Source organism: Strigops habroptila, chromosome 13 (assembly GCF_004027225.2).
Source record: "Strigops habroptila isolate Jane chromosome 13, bStrHab1.2.pri, whole genome shotgun sequence".
Taxonomy (NCBI): Eukaryota; Metazoa; Chordata; class Aves; order Psittaciformes; family Psittacidae; genus Strigops; species Strigops habroptila.
This window is the reverse complement of record NC_044289.2, coordinates 15,710,524-15,725,966: the sequence shown is the minus strand read 5'-3', so window position 1 is coordinate 15,725,966 and position 15,443 is coordinate 15,710,524. Positions and strand designations below refer to the sequence as shown.

The window sequence follows — 15,443 nt, the reverse complement described above, 5'->3', positions numbered from 1 at the left end:
ATCACCTCTTTCCTTGTTTCAGTTTTCAGCCACACAGCACAGCTGAAGGAATTTTGGTGGATATAAAATGTGCAATAATCAGCTGCAACTATTCATTTACACCTAGGAGAATTTACATAAACCCGCGTGCAACCTTTTAAAGCCAGAGAGGAGAATTGTGCTCACGGACAGTGGCATCCCGTGCTGCTCACTCCCTGCATCTCCCTGAACGAGTTTTAGTTCACATTAACTATTTTTTCGCAACAAGCCCATCCTGTGGTTCTAAACCTGCCAATGGGGCCAGTTCACCGCAGAACCTGATCAATTGCTCCAATCTGAAAATCTGCACTTGGTTTAAGGTGTCCTAAATATTTAGGGTCAAATCCTGCAAACATCCCCCCCCTGCAATGTTCCAGCTCCACAATCCCAGCCAACAGAGCAGCACAGTTCAACCCCGTGTATATGAAACCTCCCAGCTGGGAGAAGAAAAGGGCGCCTGGCTGCTATTTCCAGCCAGACCACCAGTAAATATCTCTTAACTCCTCATCATTAGTGGTACTTTGCTGCTTAACTCCTTGTTTATAAACCACTGCTGGGATATCTTCACAATGAAAGGCGCTATAACATTTCCTACGCTCTCATTTGCAATTGAAAGTGTCAGTAATAAAACAGAAGCTTTGTGGGCTGTCGCAGTTTCACCTTCCACAAAGGCTTTTACACACTGTCCGCCTGCCCGGGCAGCCAGCGAACACCTTCCCAGATAAAATAGATCAGACACATTCACACCGATAGTGAAGTAACTGCGGGAGAGATTATTTTCCTGCTCTTGGAAAGCTGCGGAATAGCAGCGCAAAGCAAAGGAGTCTTTAAGGATGCGATCAGCTCCATTGTCCTCTGCGGGAATACATCCAGTTCTAATATTCCCTGGATCAAGGCCTTCCTCCCGAGCACAAACAGAATCAAGGCCATGCAACAGAGGGTGGGGAAGTGATTTACAGCTCACCTGCCTTCCCATGTCTCTGAATCAAGGAGAGCTCCCGCTGATGGGTCATGGTGAGAATCAGACTAAATGTCCCCGTGAAACCCCAACCCCTCTGACATCTGGACACTTTCTGCCCCTGGACTGGCTCCTTACTTGCCAGATACCACCCATCCCAGGGAGCCCGGCCATGGGACACGAGCTGCTCGGCCACCGGCCCCTGTCACTGTGAGCCTGTGCCAGGCTCGGCAGCAGCAGCGCTGGGAGCAGCAGCCGGAGCAGGAAAATCACACCCGAGTTTTGGGATCTAAGTGGAATCTTCAGGCTAAAATAAAACTCCAAAACCTACAAACTATGTTATTTTCTTTTGATTTATTTGAGGGTTTTGTACGGGAAAACCCCTCCTGAGCTGTCGGCCAGACCCCCACCCTGTAGGTGAAGTTTAAGCCTCCGAACACAGGGGGTACCTCCAACTCTCTCCCTTTGTGCCGGTAGTTTGGGCTCCACACTGACCATAGTCACACGTTGTAATTTCCATGGAATCGATAAAATAAAATCCTAAATATCTGTAGGATGGAGGTCTTAGTGGAATGAAGAGTAAAGACTTAATCGGCACACACACACAGACATACACGTGTATTGCAGCTCTGATTTGGGGATTATACCGACTAGTTTTGGGTAGGGAAGCAAGAGGCTGTCCCAGACACCCCCATCAAAACTAACTGTTCTGTAAGAGCGATTCACAGCACACGAAGGGGTGCTGGGAGGTGAACCCAGCTGGGCTTCCCATGCCTGCATGGGTGCAGCCTATGGACCGCGTGGCCTGGGGGCTTGTGGCACAGACTGATGTGAGCCATGGGGTGGGCAACTTGGGCACGGAGCCCTGCTGCAGACCCACCCCGCTGGGCGCTCATCCCACTGACCATCAGCCACACCGGACACCCATCCTGCTGGACACGAGTCCCGTGGCCACCAGCCCCGCCAGCCACGTGCCCGGTGCCCACCACCGGCTCCTGCAGCACCGCGGCGGGCGCTCGGGCTGCGGCTGCAGGGGCGAAGGGACCACCTCGGGGCGCACCATGGGCCGAGCAGCGGGAGCTGCACGGGTGCCACCAGCCGCTGCCTCGCACCGGAGCGGGGCCGGGGCCGTGCGGAAAGTGCGTCCGCCAATGCTCAGGCTGAGGCGGCGGCGGCAGCGCCGGGGCCGGGCGGGGCGGGCGGAGCTGCGGCCGCCGCCATGGGGCTGCTCAACTTCACCCGCGACCCGGTGCCGGAGGCGGTGAGCGGCGACATGCACAACCTCAACCAGCTCAGCGCGCAGGTGGGGCCGGGGGCGGGCGCGGGAGCCGGACCGCGGTCCCGACGGCTGCAGGGCAGCCACAGCCGGCCGGGGCGAGCCAGCACCCGGGGGCCGGGCCCGGCGGGCCCCGGAGCAGCCCCGGTACCGGGTTCCGTCGGGTCTCCAGGCCCCGCAGCCCCGGTATCGGGCCCAGTCAGGCCTCCAGTCTCCAGAGCAGCCCCAGTACTGGACCCCATTGGGCCTCCAGATCGCAGCGCCAGGCTCCCCGCCGGGTCTCAGCCCGCTCCGGTAGAGCTCCGCTTTCTCTGGTGTCCGAGGCAGGGCCAAGCCAAACGCCAAGCCCCAGGCAGGAGCTTGTTGCTGAGGCTGTAATGTGTTCTGGCAAAGGGGCTCACACCATGCCCCCTGTGGGCAGCAGGGACCTGTCGAGCTCTGGTTTTTCCCTGTGGGAATGCACAGCGACTGGGCTGTGATTGCCACCCCACTGCTCTCTTGTCCCAGGTCAGCGCTCTGCTCAGCAGCACACATCTGCCTCTGGGTCACTGACACACGGGGCGTGCAGCGCCTCAGATGTAGCTCAGCTTGTGCTGGAGTTAGTGGAAGAGCTGAGGCGTCTTCAGCTCAGCTTGCCAGAACAGCGCGTACAGCCCAGAGCCTCTGTTACATGAGGGTAGGACAGGATGAGCCACTACAGCAGCAGAGCAGCCAGCCATACCCGGGTCACAGCCAGCGCTGGTGCTGCAGAGGAGGGAGGTGGTGGTGGTCTGCCCTACAGGCAGGCGCTGCAGCCCTGCCACTGCACAGACTGAAGGCAGCTACTAGACCCTTAAGCAGTTCTTTTCCTTTCCCAAGTTAGCCTGGTTACCCCATGGGGTTTGTGAAACAGGAGAGTAGGCGGTCACATCTTTTCCCACTCACAGATTTTGGATTACACAGGATAGAACAGCAGCTTCCAATTAGGCACAAGTCACAAAAGCCCTGTGCAGTGCCAGCTGCACAAACCCTTTGAGAGACTCTGAAAAGCACCCATGAGCAAACTCCATCCATGGGCATCTTGTAATGCCAAGGATGGAGGTATCTTCCCAGCATGGGAGGTCAAACTCTAGGACCAATGTACAAAAGGCAGGTAGAGCTAAGTCAAGGTACATCACCACCTAGTCGTCGTGGTGATGGGGGTGGCGAGATGCTCATACCTGACTCTATAACACTGTCCTGTTTCTCCACAGCAATTCTCATCACTGACTGAAGTGCTCTTCCGCTTTCTGACAGAGCCCAAGGAGGTAAGGCAGGCCCAGAACACCAAGTATGTGAATGCAGCTCTCTGGTGAGAAACGTGTAGAGATAAGATTGTGTCTTTCTCTTGAACAGGTAGAAAGGTTTCTGACTCAGCTCTCCGACTTTGCCACCATGAATAAAATCAGCTTGGGCCCCCTGAAAAATATTGTCAAAAGTATTCTTCTGGTACCCAACGGTAAGCAAGACATTTGTATAGGCTGCCCCTAGGCCAAACTCTTGGGTCCATTCCTGCATGCTGCCAGAGGGCATCTTCAGAACCGCAGTGCACTTGGTTTGCACAATAAGTGCAAAGAGTAGCTAATAAAAGGCTTAGTTTTTAAGAATCAAAAATCCTCCTGTTGAAATATCCCTGTTTGGTGACTCGGGCTTTGTATTCTTTATACCCTGCCTGCAGACACATCTCACTGGCTTAAACTCAAATATCTGTGCATTAAATGCAATACAACACTGTGACAGCGCTTGGTTTAACCAGTACCTGTAAATTCATTTGCCAGACCAGCCAACCCTATGTTGGCACCAAGTCTCTGCAGGAACTTCCACCAGTTTATTTAGTGGACTAAGAGAGTCGCTAATAAAGTGACCCAGTACTGTAATTCCTACAAGGACAAGTGCTGTTTGAGTCACATAAGACAGTGTAAACACCCCTCTGGAGTGGGCTGGAAACCAGTTTGGTTCTAGGCCATGTAAAGGATACATCATAAATAGAGGGGAAGAGGGGCAGAGGGATTCCCCTTGAATACCCCAGACTCCAGCGCTTTATGAGATTACCGTGATATTGTGGCTGCTGTTTGACATGATAATGCATCAAACACCTCCACTGCACGTCCATCCCATTGATCCCTCCTGTTATTAATAGTCTCTTGCTATTATCCTTCAGTCCTGGCTTCCCTGTAGCTCTCTTCCCAGCACTGAAGCCATGCACAACTGTTTCCTGCATTTGGTCTAAACCCATTCTACTACTTCAAGCTGCTTCTTCTACCCAGGAGTAGCAATGAATAATGTCCTTTCCTACAGCTGTCTTGGGGGTATTTAATATGGAATTGGGATTTTCTGGCCTAGGTGCACTGAAGTCTTGTCATTGCTATTTTTGTGCACTGGCTCCGATCCCATGTAACTCTTCCTTAGTGCTGGGTTGCCACAGACAGTATTGGAAAGGATTCCAGCAGATAACTTGGCCTGTGTGTTACACAGCAGAAAGCCACGTGGGACTGGCAGTCTCTTTGAATTTATGAGATTCCTGCTCTTGGCTTCAGAGAACAGAATCCTTGTAAACTTCCATGTGCTGCCGGTGCCCCAGAACAAAGGAGGCAGGCGCAGCGGGGGAAAGTGTTATATGCACACGTTCACACCCATAATCCAAAACACAGCAGGTAGGTCAAATTAGTAGCCTGCCAGCCTTAACAGCTCCCCTTTAACAAGCAGAGCTTCTATAGGAGAGAAAGCAGCAGCTTCAAAACACAACTGCTGCTGCAGTTCCCATGGATACCTGCAATGAAATCTCTCCCTCTCCCAGGCATTCCCAGAGCCTGGACTTTTAAAGCACTGAGCATCTGCAAAGATACCGGCAGGCACAACTCTATTCCCTATCCCGAGGAGCTGTGGTTTGTTTCAAAACACAGGCTGAGAACAGAAGCTCCCCAGCACAGCGCCTCCATCCCAGCGTTTATGTGATTCAGTAAAGATCGGTTTGACTCAGTAAAAAGTGATTTTGCTTCTTTACATTGTTTATTCAGGTGCCCTGAAGAGGAATTTGTCTTCGGAACAAGTCCGAGCAGATTTTATTGCTCTAGGTGGGTCACCTGACTTCCCCTAAATAAAAGATAATTAATATTTATCACATAGAGTAATCTCCTCTGCTCTCTCCCACAGGCCTCAGTGAGGAGAAAGCCACTTACTTTGCAGAACAGGTATTCACCTATTTTTGCTGGTCTCTGAGCTAACAAAAATGACAGTCTTTGAATGGGAGCTGGTAAAACCCTGCTCTGCTGCTGAGGTGTGTCAGCACTTGGGGTGTTTTCTGCAAAACCAGCTCAGGGATTTGAACTGATCCTCAGATAAGTGACGAGGAGCACTTTGCCTAATGAGAATTCTAGCCATGGCCTCTACCTCATCGCTTCTGTGACTCCTGCACTCGTGGGTGCCGCTCACTTGGTTTTTGGCTTTGCATGCTTTGAGCTCCAGGGTCATGCAGTTACATGAACATATGACTTCTTGTGCAGATATTGTTACAGCAAACCAGCGTTAAAACAAACGCAGTGAGTTTCATTTACAGAAGCGACAGGGCAGAGGGAAAGCCTAGCAGGACTCTGCAACTGTGAAAGCCCCCCCGACCACACGAGCTACCCATTTGCACACCTCCACTTCCAGCTTCTGCCTTGTTTCTGACTGATGTTGAACTTACAGGTAACATAAATAGAGGCCTCTTGGGGTTGACTGCTGGGGTGTCTTTTGCCTTTGCAGTGGAAGGCCAATTCCCCCACCCTGACTCGCCTGGCTGTTGGTCAGACACTGATGATTAACCAGCTGATAGATATGGAGTGGAAGTTTGGAGGTAATAGAGCTAAACCATGAAGTGAATGGGTTGGGAAACCCACCAGCAGCTCTCAGCTAAATAACTTTTTATTCCACTGTTTAGCTGACAGATTATCTCCCTTCTTTCTGACTCACAGTGACTGCTGGGAGCAGTGAACTGGAAAAAGTGGGAAGTATCTTCTTACAGGTAAATCTCCTACATCAGAGAGTTGAGGTTGTAGTATGCAGTTAAGGAACAAGCAATGACCAGACTTGTGGGCAGTACTGGCTATGAGAGGGGCTGGAGGAAAGCTGCATCTCATGGAACAAGCCCTGCAACCAGGCATCTGCTTCACCTTCCGAGAGCAGCTGCCAGCAAATAGCAGGCACGCCGCTGTTTGTTTCCCTTCTGAAGACATACTGTGTCACAGAAGAGTAGACCACTCTGAAAAGCTGCTCAGAAAGTTCAACCTAGTAAAGGTCACACTATCTGGGGAGCAGGGGGTTGAAATGCGATCATTTGGAAGAACTTCCAGAGGTCCTCCCAATGCCTAAGGAATCTATTCCTACAGTGACGCTTCCTGACAGACCTGTCAAAGCCATGTGTGCTTTGCACCAGTCTGAAACTCGCAGCATAGCCCTGTACTTCTGCATTTTCATGGTGTTCAGAATACAGGGCACTCTGAATTAACACCTCTGCTTTTTCTCCCCCAAGCTGAAGCTGGTGATTAAAAAAGGGAGTCAAATGGAAAACGTATATATGGGTGAGTTAACGGTTCTGGAAAAGTACCTGCTCTGGGGGTTGCTTGAGGTGGGGAAGCTTTGGGTGCAGAACCCAACAGGGGTTACTGCCAGAGCAGCACTGGAGGATGCTGCTCCCCTGGCAGTCACTCTGGAAGTATTTGGGAATGCTCACTGCATTCAGGGCATCCTGAATAAACCTACATCTGCCATGGAACTGCAAAAAGCAGCCAAAGCAGCAGCATAGACTGAGAAAGTAAACAGTTCCCAAGGTTGGTCACCATTAGGAAAATCCCAGCCTGGAACCCCACGCAGCCCAGCTGTAGTGTGCAGAAACAGCTGCTGAGGGTCACAGTGTCTAATCCTGCCCAGCTTAGGCAGGTAGCGCCAGAACAGCATTTCCCATGCTGGAGCGTAACCTGAAATCTAAGACTCGATGCCTCTGTTTTTTTCCTGCAGAGTTAACTTTGCCCCAGTTCTACAGTTTTCTGCATGAAATGGAACGGATCAAAACCAGTCTGGAAAGCTTCAGCTGAAGCAGCACAGGCCTGGACAGACACCCATCCAGTGGGATTTCCCCTTGTGGGCCAGCAGAGCTGCCCTTTCCCAGCTGACCTAACACCCCGATAAGAGGAGACGAGGCTGTGCAAGGAGCAGTGCTGTCACGGCCCAGAGGGACCATCAATCCCTCAGAACCTGAAACTTTAGCAAGTGTTTTGAAGCAGCTACAATCCACTCATCTCATTTTTTTATATACTCTTATGAGAAACTGTGGTCAAAATATGTGGATACTTGTATTTAAACAGCAAATAAACCCATTCCCATCCTGCTCCGTTTGTATCAGAATTTGATCTTGTGGGAAAAGGACAAAGAGAAGCAGAGAATCATTTTCAAACTTGAAGAATTAAGGGAGAGAGTACAAGGGAAGCAAGGAGAGCATCTAACGCATCACTTAGTGCTCACTCCCAAACCTCTCACTTCTCTTGTATTGAGAAATGGGTTGATTACATCCTTCCCAATCATGCCTTGTTATGGAAAAGTACGTCACTCGTAGATTTTAAACCTTAAACAACTGAACATCTGCCTCTGTGCTTATGGGGGAAAAACGTCTCAGGGGGTGATGAAATAAATCCAGTTTGTGCTGGGCTGCAGCGAGCAGCTCTTCAGTCTGCAGCCTGTGTGATGCTGCACCATCAGATCCAGCCTGTTTCGTGGTGGATGTAACAGGCAGACTCCAGGAAGGGCCATTAGCTTAACCCTTTGGTTTCCACCTCCCTCAGGAAGCGGAGGGGTGCCCTGTGCTGACACAGGCAGTGGAAGATGTTAAATTCACCCATGTCCAGAACATTTAATGCCCACCACCTCTCAGCAGCCTGAACTTGCTGTCACCTCCTGCCACAGCACAAAGCAGAACTGAGCTCCCTCCTACAGCACGTTCCTTCCACTGCTGAGGCTTCCCAAGGCACCTCCATGTCCTGACACACTCGGTGGTCACAGAGGAGGGAGTAAACTGCAGCACTGGGGCAGATCCCAGTAAGATGCTTTCCATTTCCAGCCTGCACCTGAAGTGATGCCCTGTCCTGCAGCATCCTGCAGGTCTGCTGTGGGACTAGGAGCAATGCAGCCCCCCCGTGCCCACATCTGCTTCCAGTTAAAGTCATTCACAGTTAGTTTTGGTGAGAAAGATGTCACGAAGTCCTCCCTATGACTCAGCTCTACCCACAGGTTCTCAGCTTGCAGAAACCAGCAGTTTACGTAGTCCTGTGTGAGTGCCCAGCCCCGGTAACAGGTACAGCCTGAACCCTGTGTTGGGAAAACAGCTCGGGGAATCCTGCTGGCAAACCCGGGACAGTAGCTGCACGGTTATTCTCCCACGTATCAGGCCATTCACAAGCATCTCGAGCTTTGGCACATGATTACAGTCAAAATTAAACACATAAGCCAAAAAATCCTCAGAAATAGTGCCCTGCAAAATATTCCATCTCCTTTTGGGTGACTGGAAAAGCTGTTTCAGGGAGGAAGAAAAGGTCCAAACGGTTTCTCAGAAGAAAAGGAATATTTTTGCTTTACGCTTTCTGCTGCCTGTTCCTGCTGCCATTATATCTCCTCACCCACCCAGTGCCAGGGCGACACCACTGAACCCTGTCCGGTTACGGCATGAGGTGAGCACGGCGGTGCTGGAGAAGCTGCCAGGCTCAGTTGTGGGTCAGGAATCCACACACACCCCCCACACCCCCCCGTGTTCCTCCCCCTGCCCGTTGGGATCAAGCCGCTGGCGCAGGGCTGATGCACGCTGCAGCCCGCAGACCCCAAGAGCAGGGGTCACCCCCGTGCAGCTCCACAACCCCCACGGGCATCTCTGGCGTGACCTTCACGCTGCCACCAGCCGTCCCCAGCACCCCGGGAGCTCCCTTTCATCCCACACGCTTGGCTGTGCATGAGCTGAGCTGGCAGCCCCGCAGGGAAGGGACACAGGGATGGAGCCGGCGCTGGCATGAGCAGACGCCAACCATGGGGGATCTGGGTCACCGTCCCGACCACGCTGGCCGGGGCAAGCGCGGCACCGGGAAGCACCACAGCAGCCATGCCCCTTCTGCAGAGCACTGCCACAGCTTTGCCGCCGGCACATGGCGTGATGGCGAATACCCACAGCCCTGTGCTGGGATGCAGCGAGCGCAGCCTGGCACAGCCACGGCGAGGGGACCGGGGACCGAGCCGCGGTGCCCGTTTTGCCCCGGCTTCCGGGCGGCCCCGCGGTGCTCGGTGCTTCCGGCTGCCCGTCAAGCCCAGCCAGGCGAGCGCTAATCTCGGCGGGGCAGCGGGCGCGGGGGAAGCGGGGCCTCCTGCCGGCTCGGGGTGAAGCTAACCGTGCTCCTGCGGCGGTTTGCCTCCCCGGGGGCTTCCTCAGCCCATTTCCTCCGGGGGCGGCCGTGCCGCAGCCCCCCCATCCCTGCCCGGGCCCCTGCTGCTCAGCAGTGCCAGAGCAGCAGCCCAGGCACCGCCCGGCACGCTCAGGTGCTCACACAGCCCCATTTGCCGCAGTGGGGACCATGCTGCTGCACCCCGGGCTGCTGAGCCCAGGGATGATGGCAGAGAGGTCCCCGAGAGCCAAGGTGCAGCGTGCCCCATGCTCCCCCACACGCAGCCCTGCCAGCCTCCTGCAAAGAGCAGGGAGACCGGGGCTGTGCTCACGGGGTCTGTCACTTCCCAGCACTGATTTGATGCTGTTGTGATTCTCAACCATGTCAGATGCTAATGACCAAGGGAGATGGGATGTTTTTGGATGCAGCATCTTTTCCCCGCTGCAAACACGGCTGCGGCTCCCTTCACGTGTGAAGGAGCCTTCTGAGCCCTGAGAACAAAAGCCTCAGACACAGGCTCCGCTTCCACTCCCGCCTGTGAGCCCGCGGCCGGCGGGGAAGGAAGGAACCAGCGCTCGCTGCCAGTTCTGCCTGACCTTGAGCAGGTCGTGGGGGAAGCAGCCGAGCTCCCACGGGATCCCCCTGCATTCAGGCCTCAGTGGGAGATGCTCCATGCTGAGGGCTTTGAAGGCTTGGTCTTTATCCCTGTCCCAGCTTTCCTGTTTGCAAAATGGGGCAACACATCTCAGGGTTGGCCAGCCTGGGAATGAGCCGGGAATGAGCCATTTCCAGCTGGGAATGAGCCATGGCAGGTGAGACAAGCGGGGAGAAGAGCTCCAGCAGCAGCCCTGAGCTCAGCCCAGCCACAGCCTGCAATGAGGGTCCAGCATCATGCCTGGCCCTGCTGAACACCAGCTTGGAGGGACAGGAAAAGGCTTTGCCTCCATCATAGCATTAATCCCACACAGAGCAGCACCATGTCCTAGAAATGAGCTCTCAGCCTGCCTTAGGATATAGGCTTCTCCTGCTCAGGGCAGGCAGGGAGGGATCCCATCCCACTCTGCCTGTGAAACCAAGCTGCTGCCTCCCATTCTCACATGGGGAGGGAGGGAAATGCTGCTGGTGTCCAAAGCAGTGGAAATATTCCTAGCATGTCCTCCTCTCCTAAGCGTTGCCATCTCTGTAGGCACTCCTTTGTCCAGGCACACTGGGAACAATTGGGGTTGCTCAGCCAGACCGCAGGCTGTCGATCAGCCGAGCAAATGAATGCTCCGGCATACGGAACCCATCTTCTCCAGCAGCACGGGGAGGTGGCCACCAGAAACAGGGCCTGTGGCACAACAGCACAGGCAAAACAATTCCCGGGCACCAGCACCAGAACCAGCCCTGAGAAGGATGGTGGGAGCTCAACCAGCCCATTGGAGAACCAGGAGGGGATCTCTGGGGTTTTCCACACCCTGCTGCAGTGGTTGGCACAGTGCTGGGGTCCCAATAGCCAGTGCCAAGGTCCCTGCATGCACCCAGCACCCTCAGGACAGCCCTATCTGGGACCAACTGCAATTCCCTCCCTGGCAGTCACAGCTTCACTACCAGCGCCTGGCCCCGCTGTGACAGGCTGCCATGTCCCCAGCACCCGCTCCATGACACCCCGAGCAGGGTCCTGTGTGACAGGAGAGCACCCACTGAGGCATCTCGGGTACCATTTCCCAGCACCCAGCTCCATTGTACAGGCTGCTCTGTCCCAGGGGCATCGCTGCCGCAGCGCAGCCGCTAACGAGGTTATTCCTGACCACGAATCCGCCATGGAAAGAGAGGGAAACCGGGATTAACCCTTGTGCTGCTGCCACAGCCCAGCACTGGGGAGGAGCTTTGTTTGAAAGTGTGCTCCGAGCAAGTCCCAGCGGTGATCAGCTACTGCAGAACCCAGGCGAGGACCCTTGTGCCACCCCCATGCCTGCTGCACCACAGCATCCCTGCTCTCAGAGCATCTCCATATCCACTACACCACATCCCTTGCGCATGGTGCCCTTGGGACAGGTTTTGGGGCAGCAGCCCATGTGTCCTCATCAACAGCTGAGCCTGAATTCTTCCTAAACATGGTTTCATGCCAGCAGGCGGGGTGATGGGTGATGAGCGGGATGCAGCCAGCCCATGCAGGAGGCAACGATCCACCGAGGCTGCTGGAACGTGGCTACCCACGGGCATTGTGATTTCTACGTGAAAAAGAGGGCTGCAAGCAAGGTCAAGGGCCCTTCCCGTGCTGGGACCTTGCCTCACGCCACCTCCGGGCTGGAGACTATCCCTGCACGTTCCTCCACACAGAGCCACGGGTGTGCTGGGGGTGGGCGCGGGCAGCCCCCCACAGGGAGCAGCGGCCGGGGCAGCTCCACTTCCCCGGCTCAGCATCCCCGCGGGGCAGGTTTGGGGTACCCAGAGCCCCCCTTCCCCGTTCCCTCCGCCGCTCACATCACCGCTGAGCCCGGGCAAACTCACGGCACCTCAGGGACCAGGCGCTGCCCGCCCCCCCCCCCGCCGCGGTGCGCAGCGTGCAGCAGCAGGGGGCGCCAAAGCACCGCGCAGCAGCTCCGCGCTACCCGCCCCCCCGCCCCGCGCATCCCGCCCCGATTCCCCCCCGGCAACGCTCCCGCATCTCCCGTCCTCCCTCCTCCTCCGCACTCCCCGGGGCATCCCGCCCTCCATCCTCCGGGATCTCTCCCTGCATCCCTGCCCCCCACCCCGCCTTCCCTCCCTGCCTTGGCCACCCCCTTCCCTCCGAGCATCCTTCCCTCCCTCCTCCCTCTTCCCGCCCCAGCACCATCTCCCCCGCATTCCCCACCGCGCTTTCCCAGCCGGGAGTCCCGGAGCCGCCCGGGGCCCCCCCAGAGCCGAGCATCACGCCCCGACACTGCCGGGCTGGGCTGCACCGTCCTGCCCCGGGACCCCCCGTCCTGCCCCTGCCTGCCAAGCAAAACCGCCCGCACCAGCCCAGGTTGGGGGAACAGGGGCTGTTGCAAGCCCACCCCCCTGCTCCCCACATTCCGGATTTATTCAAATCACAATAAACCCCAACCCCGATTGTCCCCACTCCCTAGGGACAGTGCCTGAGCGTGCCCCATCCCACCTCACACACCCCATGATGTGCCGGGTCAGGTCATCAGCCGGGGCAGCTTTGCTAAGAGCACATTAAAAATGACAATAACAGGGCAACCCCCTGCCACACTGGGGCCACCTCATCACCCAGCCAGGCTGGACAGTATTTTTAGCTTCCATTACCAAGGAACTGGCTGCATATCTATCTATATAAACACCTAAAAATCACCACCCCACCATCTATGTGGGGCACACAGGATGCCAAGCGGGTGCCTGCTCGCAGCTGCAAGTGGCCTCTGCAGGGCCAGGCCGTGGGGAAGGCATCAGGACAGCGGGATGAGGGATGTTGGACCCTCTCCAGTCACCCTGGTGCAGCACAGGGCACCCCTGGGCTCAGGCAGAGCACAGCCAAGGTCCAGCTGCATGGGGAGGGGGACCCAGAGCCCCCCATGCAAGGCTGTGGGTGCCAAGCTCTGCCAGAGCGGGTTAGAGAGGAGGCGCACGCGCCTTCTCACCAGCTTTCCTACTTGATCCAGCTCATGTATAAGTGAATTCTGAGCACACAATGCAGTTATTGAATAAAATTATGCTTTTTTTAGTACTCATATGCATGTTGGGTTTAAGGCTCTGCCTAGAAGCCAACCTCACAGCCAGGAGCAGAGATCAGAGAGAAAAGCCAGGCCAAGCCCAGACCCACACCAGGCTTAGGGGGCTGTGAGTCACACGGATGCAAGCACAGCACCAACAAGAGCAGGTCCACCCCTAGCATGTGACATCCCATTGCTCCTTCCATCCCAGGGAAGGAGAAAAAAGCCCTTTGGCTGGGACAGGGATGCAGCAAGGAACGCCCAGGGGCTGCCTGTCCTCTCCCTGTCACCATCTCCATCCCCCATAGTGTCAGTGTCTGCCTGCGCCCGCGAGGACCAGCCCTGCCTTCCCCTCCGCCATCGCCCTCCCAGCAGCGAGGCTCTGCCAGCTCCATCTGCAGAGCGCAGCGAGCACCGGGCCACGGGGCAGGACCAGCAGCCGCAGTTGCTTGGAGCACATCACGCTCCCGCCTCGCGGCGGGTGTGAGAAACGGGTGGCTGCAATAATGGCGCCAGGAATAACCACAGCTCACTCACCACAGCCGCATGCTCCTGCTCTGCCTCCAGCTCCAGCCGCATCCCTGCCCAAGGCCGCTCCCTGCCATGATGTGCCCCCCATTTCCAACCTGCTTTATAGCCTCCTGCCTGCAGCCCTGCCTGGCCCAGGTGCCAGCAGTCCCCCATCCCTCCCACCCAAGGGCTCCCACATTAACACTTCTCCCTCCTGCAGCTGGTTTGGCTTTTATCACTCACCCTCCTCCCAGCAGGACTCTGTGAGCTGGGGGCACAAACCCCCCCCAGATGGGGGATCTGCTGTCCTGTGACAGGCAGCGCTGCCTAAACATGGTGCAGCACAAAGGGCTCACAGGGCTTTTATTGCGGCTGATCTCTGCGCCGCTCCCCCAGACCTGCCTGGAGCAGAGGCTGCCCTTGCAGCCGGTATTTGGCAAACCACCCTCTCGAGGGCCCCTCGGCTGGGCCAGGGCGCAGCTCCCCTCAACAGACCAGCCGGAGGGCAGCGGGTCCCCCTCCATCACCAAAACTGGCTGTGGCGGTGGCGCTGGCTGCGGTTGGTGCCATCTGTTCTGCAGGCACAGCCCCGTGTCACGCTGTGCTGCGGGAGCCGTGCCAAAGCGCCCAGACCCTGCTGGGGCACCCGCACAGGAGCCAGGCTTTCAGTGCGGTGACCGATGTGGTTTTCAGCCCTGGTGAAAGGACGAGGGCACGGATGGATGCCAACAGCACCTTCCCTGGCTCTGCAGATGAGCCCTGTGGGAGCTGGGGCTGTGGGGCAGTGCTGGGGGGTGTCAGGGCTTTGGTAGGGGCAGCTTGGGGAGCTGGGCACCGTGTGTGTCCCAGCAGCAAGAGAAACACCAGCGTGTCCCAGCGAGGACATGGCGGTCGCGGGGCTGGAGCGGTGCTGGGGAGCCTCGTGCCGGGCTCCGTCCCGCTCCACTTGCTCCTGATTGAAAGGATTTGTCAACAGGGAGCTGATGAGTCCCGCGGGAGCTCACCTGCCTCCAGCACCACCTCCCGCGGGCACAGGGCCCTGAGAACAGGCTGGACCCCAGCAGGCGCCTGCGGCAGAGGGTCTGTACCTGCTGTCCCACCAACCACCCCAGTGTGAGGTCCCCAACCCTGGTCCCCGGTACCGCGGTGGCTCCGGAGGTGCTGAGCCCATAGGGTGTTTCTGTGAGATGCTCAGTGTCACCGGGGCAGTGCTTGGCACACGGAGCGGCCGCATGCTGCTGGGAGAGGAATATTCTTTCACTGGGAGAACAAGAAGAGCCCTCTGATGGCTGCCTGTCCCTTGTAAACACCAACTTCAGAGCATCAGATTACAGCCGCTGCCTCGGCTCCAAACGAGATGGTAATCCCGAGAGCAGGAGGCACCCTGCCCGCACCCTGCCTGCACAGCGGGTGCTGCCGGGCAACAGGGAGCACTGGGGTCTGGGCTGGTGGCACCATTGAGGCCATGGCACCAGCTCCTGCACCACAGGGCTGCGGGGTCCAGTGGGCGATGGTCCTGCTGCCCCCTTATAGAATCATAGAATGGTTTGGGTTGGAAAGGACCTTAAGATCATCCAGTTCCAACCCCC

The 15,443-nt window shown here is 56.4% G+C and overlaps 1 protein-coding gene across 1 annotated transcript; it reads left to right on the top strand.

Moving 5' to 3' along the window:
- The first annotated feature begins 2,054 nt into the window (after positions 1-2,054).
- Positions 2,055-7,636, top strand: COMMD7 (COMM domain containing 7). The gene is made up of 9 exons (XM_030503135.1): positions 2,055-2,279; positions 3,485-3,538; positions 3,627-3,729; positions 5,288-5,344; positions 5,424-5,461; positions 6,015-6,105; positions 6,224-6,273; positions 6,781-6,829; positions 7,266-7,636. Exons 1-9 carry the CDS (start codon positions 2,196-2,198, stop codon positions 7,340-7,342), a joined length of 603 nt encoding a protein of 200 aa, XP_030358995.1. The 5' UTR covers positions 2,055-2,195; the 3' UTR covers positions 7,343-7,636.
- Positions 7,637-15,443: the final 7,807 nt, after the last annotated feature.

Coding starts and splice junctions, on each gene's coding strand:
- COMMD7 (XM_030503135.1), top strand. CDS start 2,196: ATGGGGCTGCTCAACTTCACCCGCGACCCGGTGCCGGAGGCGGTGAGC. Junction 5,462..6,014: donor CCACTTACTTTGCAGAACAG/GTATTCACCTAT, acceptor TTGCCTTTGCAG/TGGAAGGCCAATTCCCCCAC. Junction 6,106..6,223: donor TATGGAGTGGAAGTTTGGAG/GTAATAGAGCTA, acceptor TCTGACTCACAG/TGACTGCTGGGAGCAGTGAA.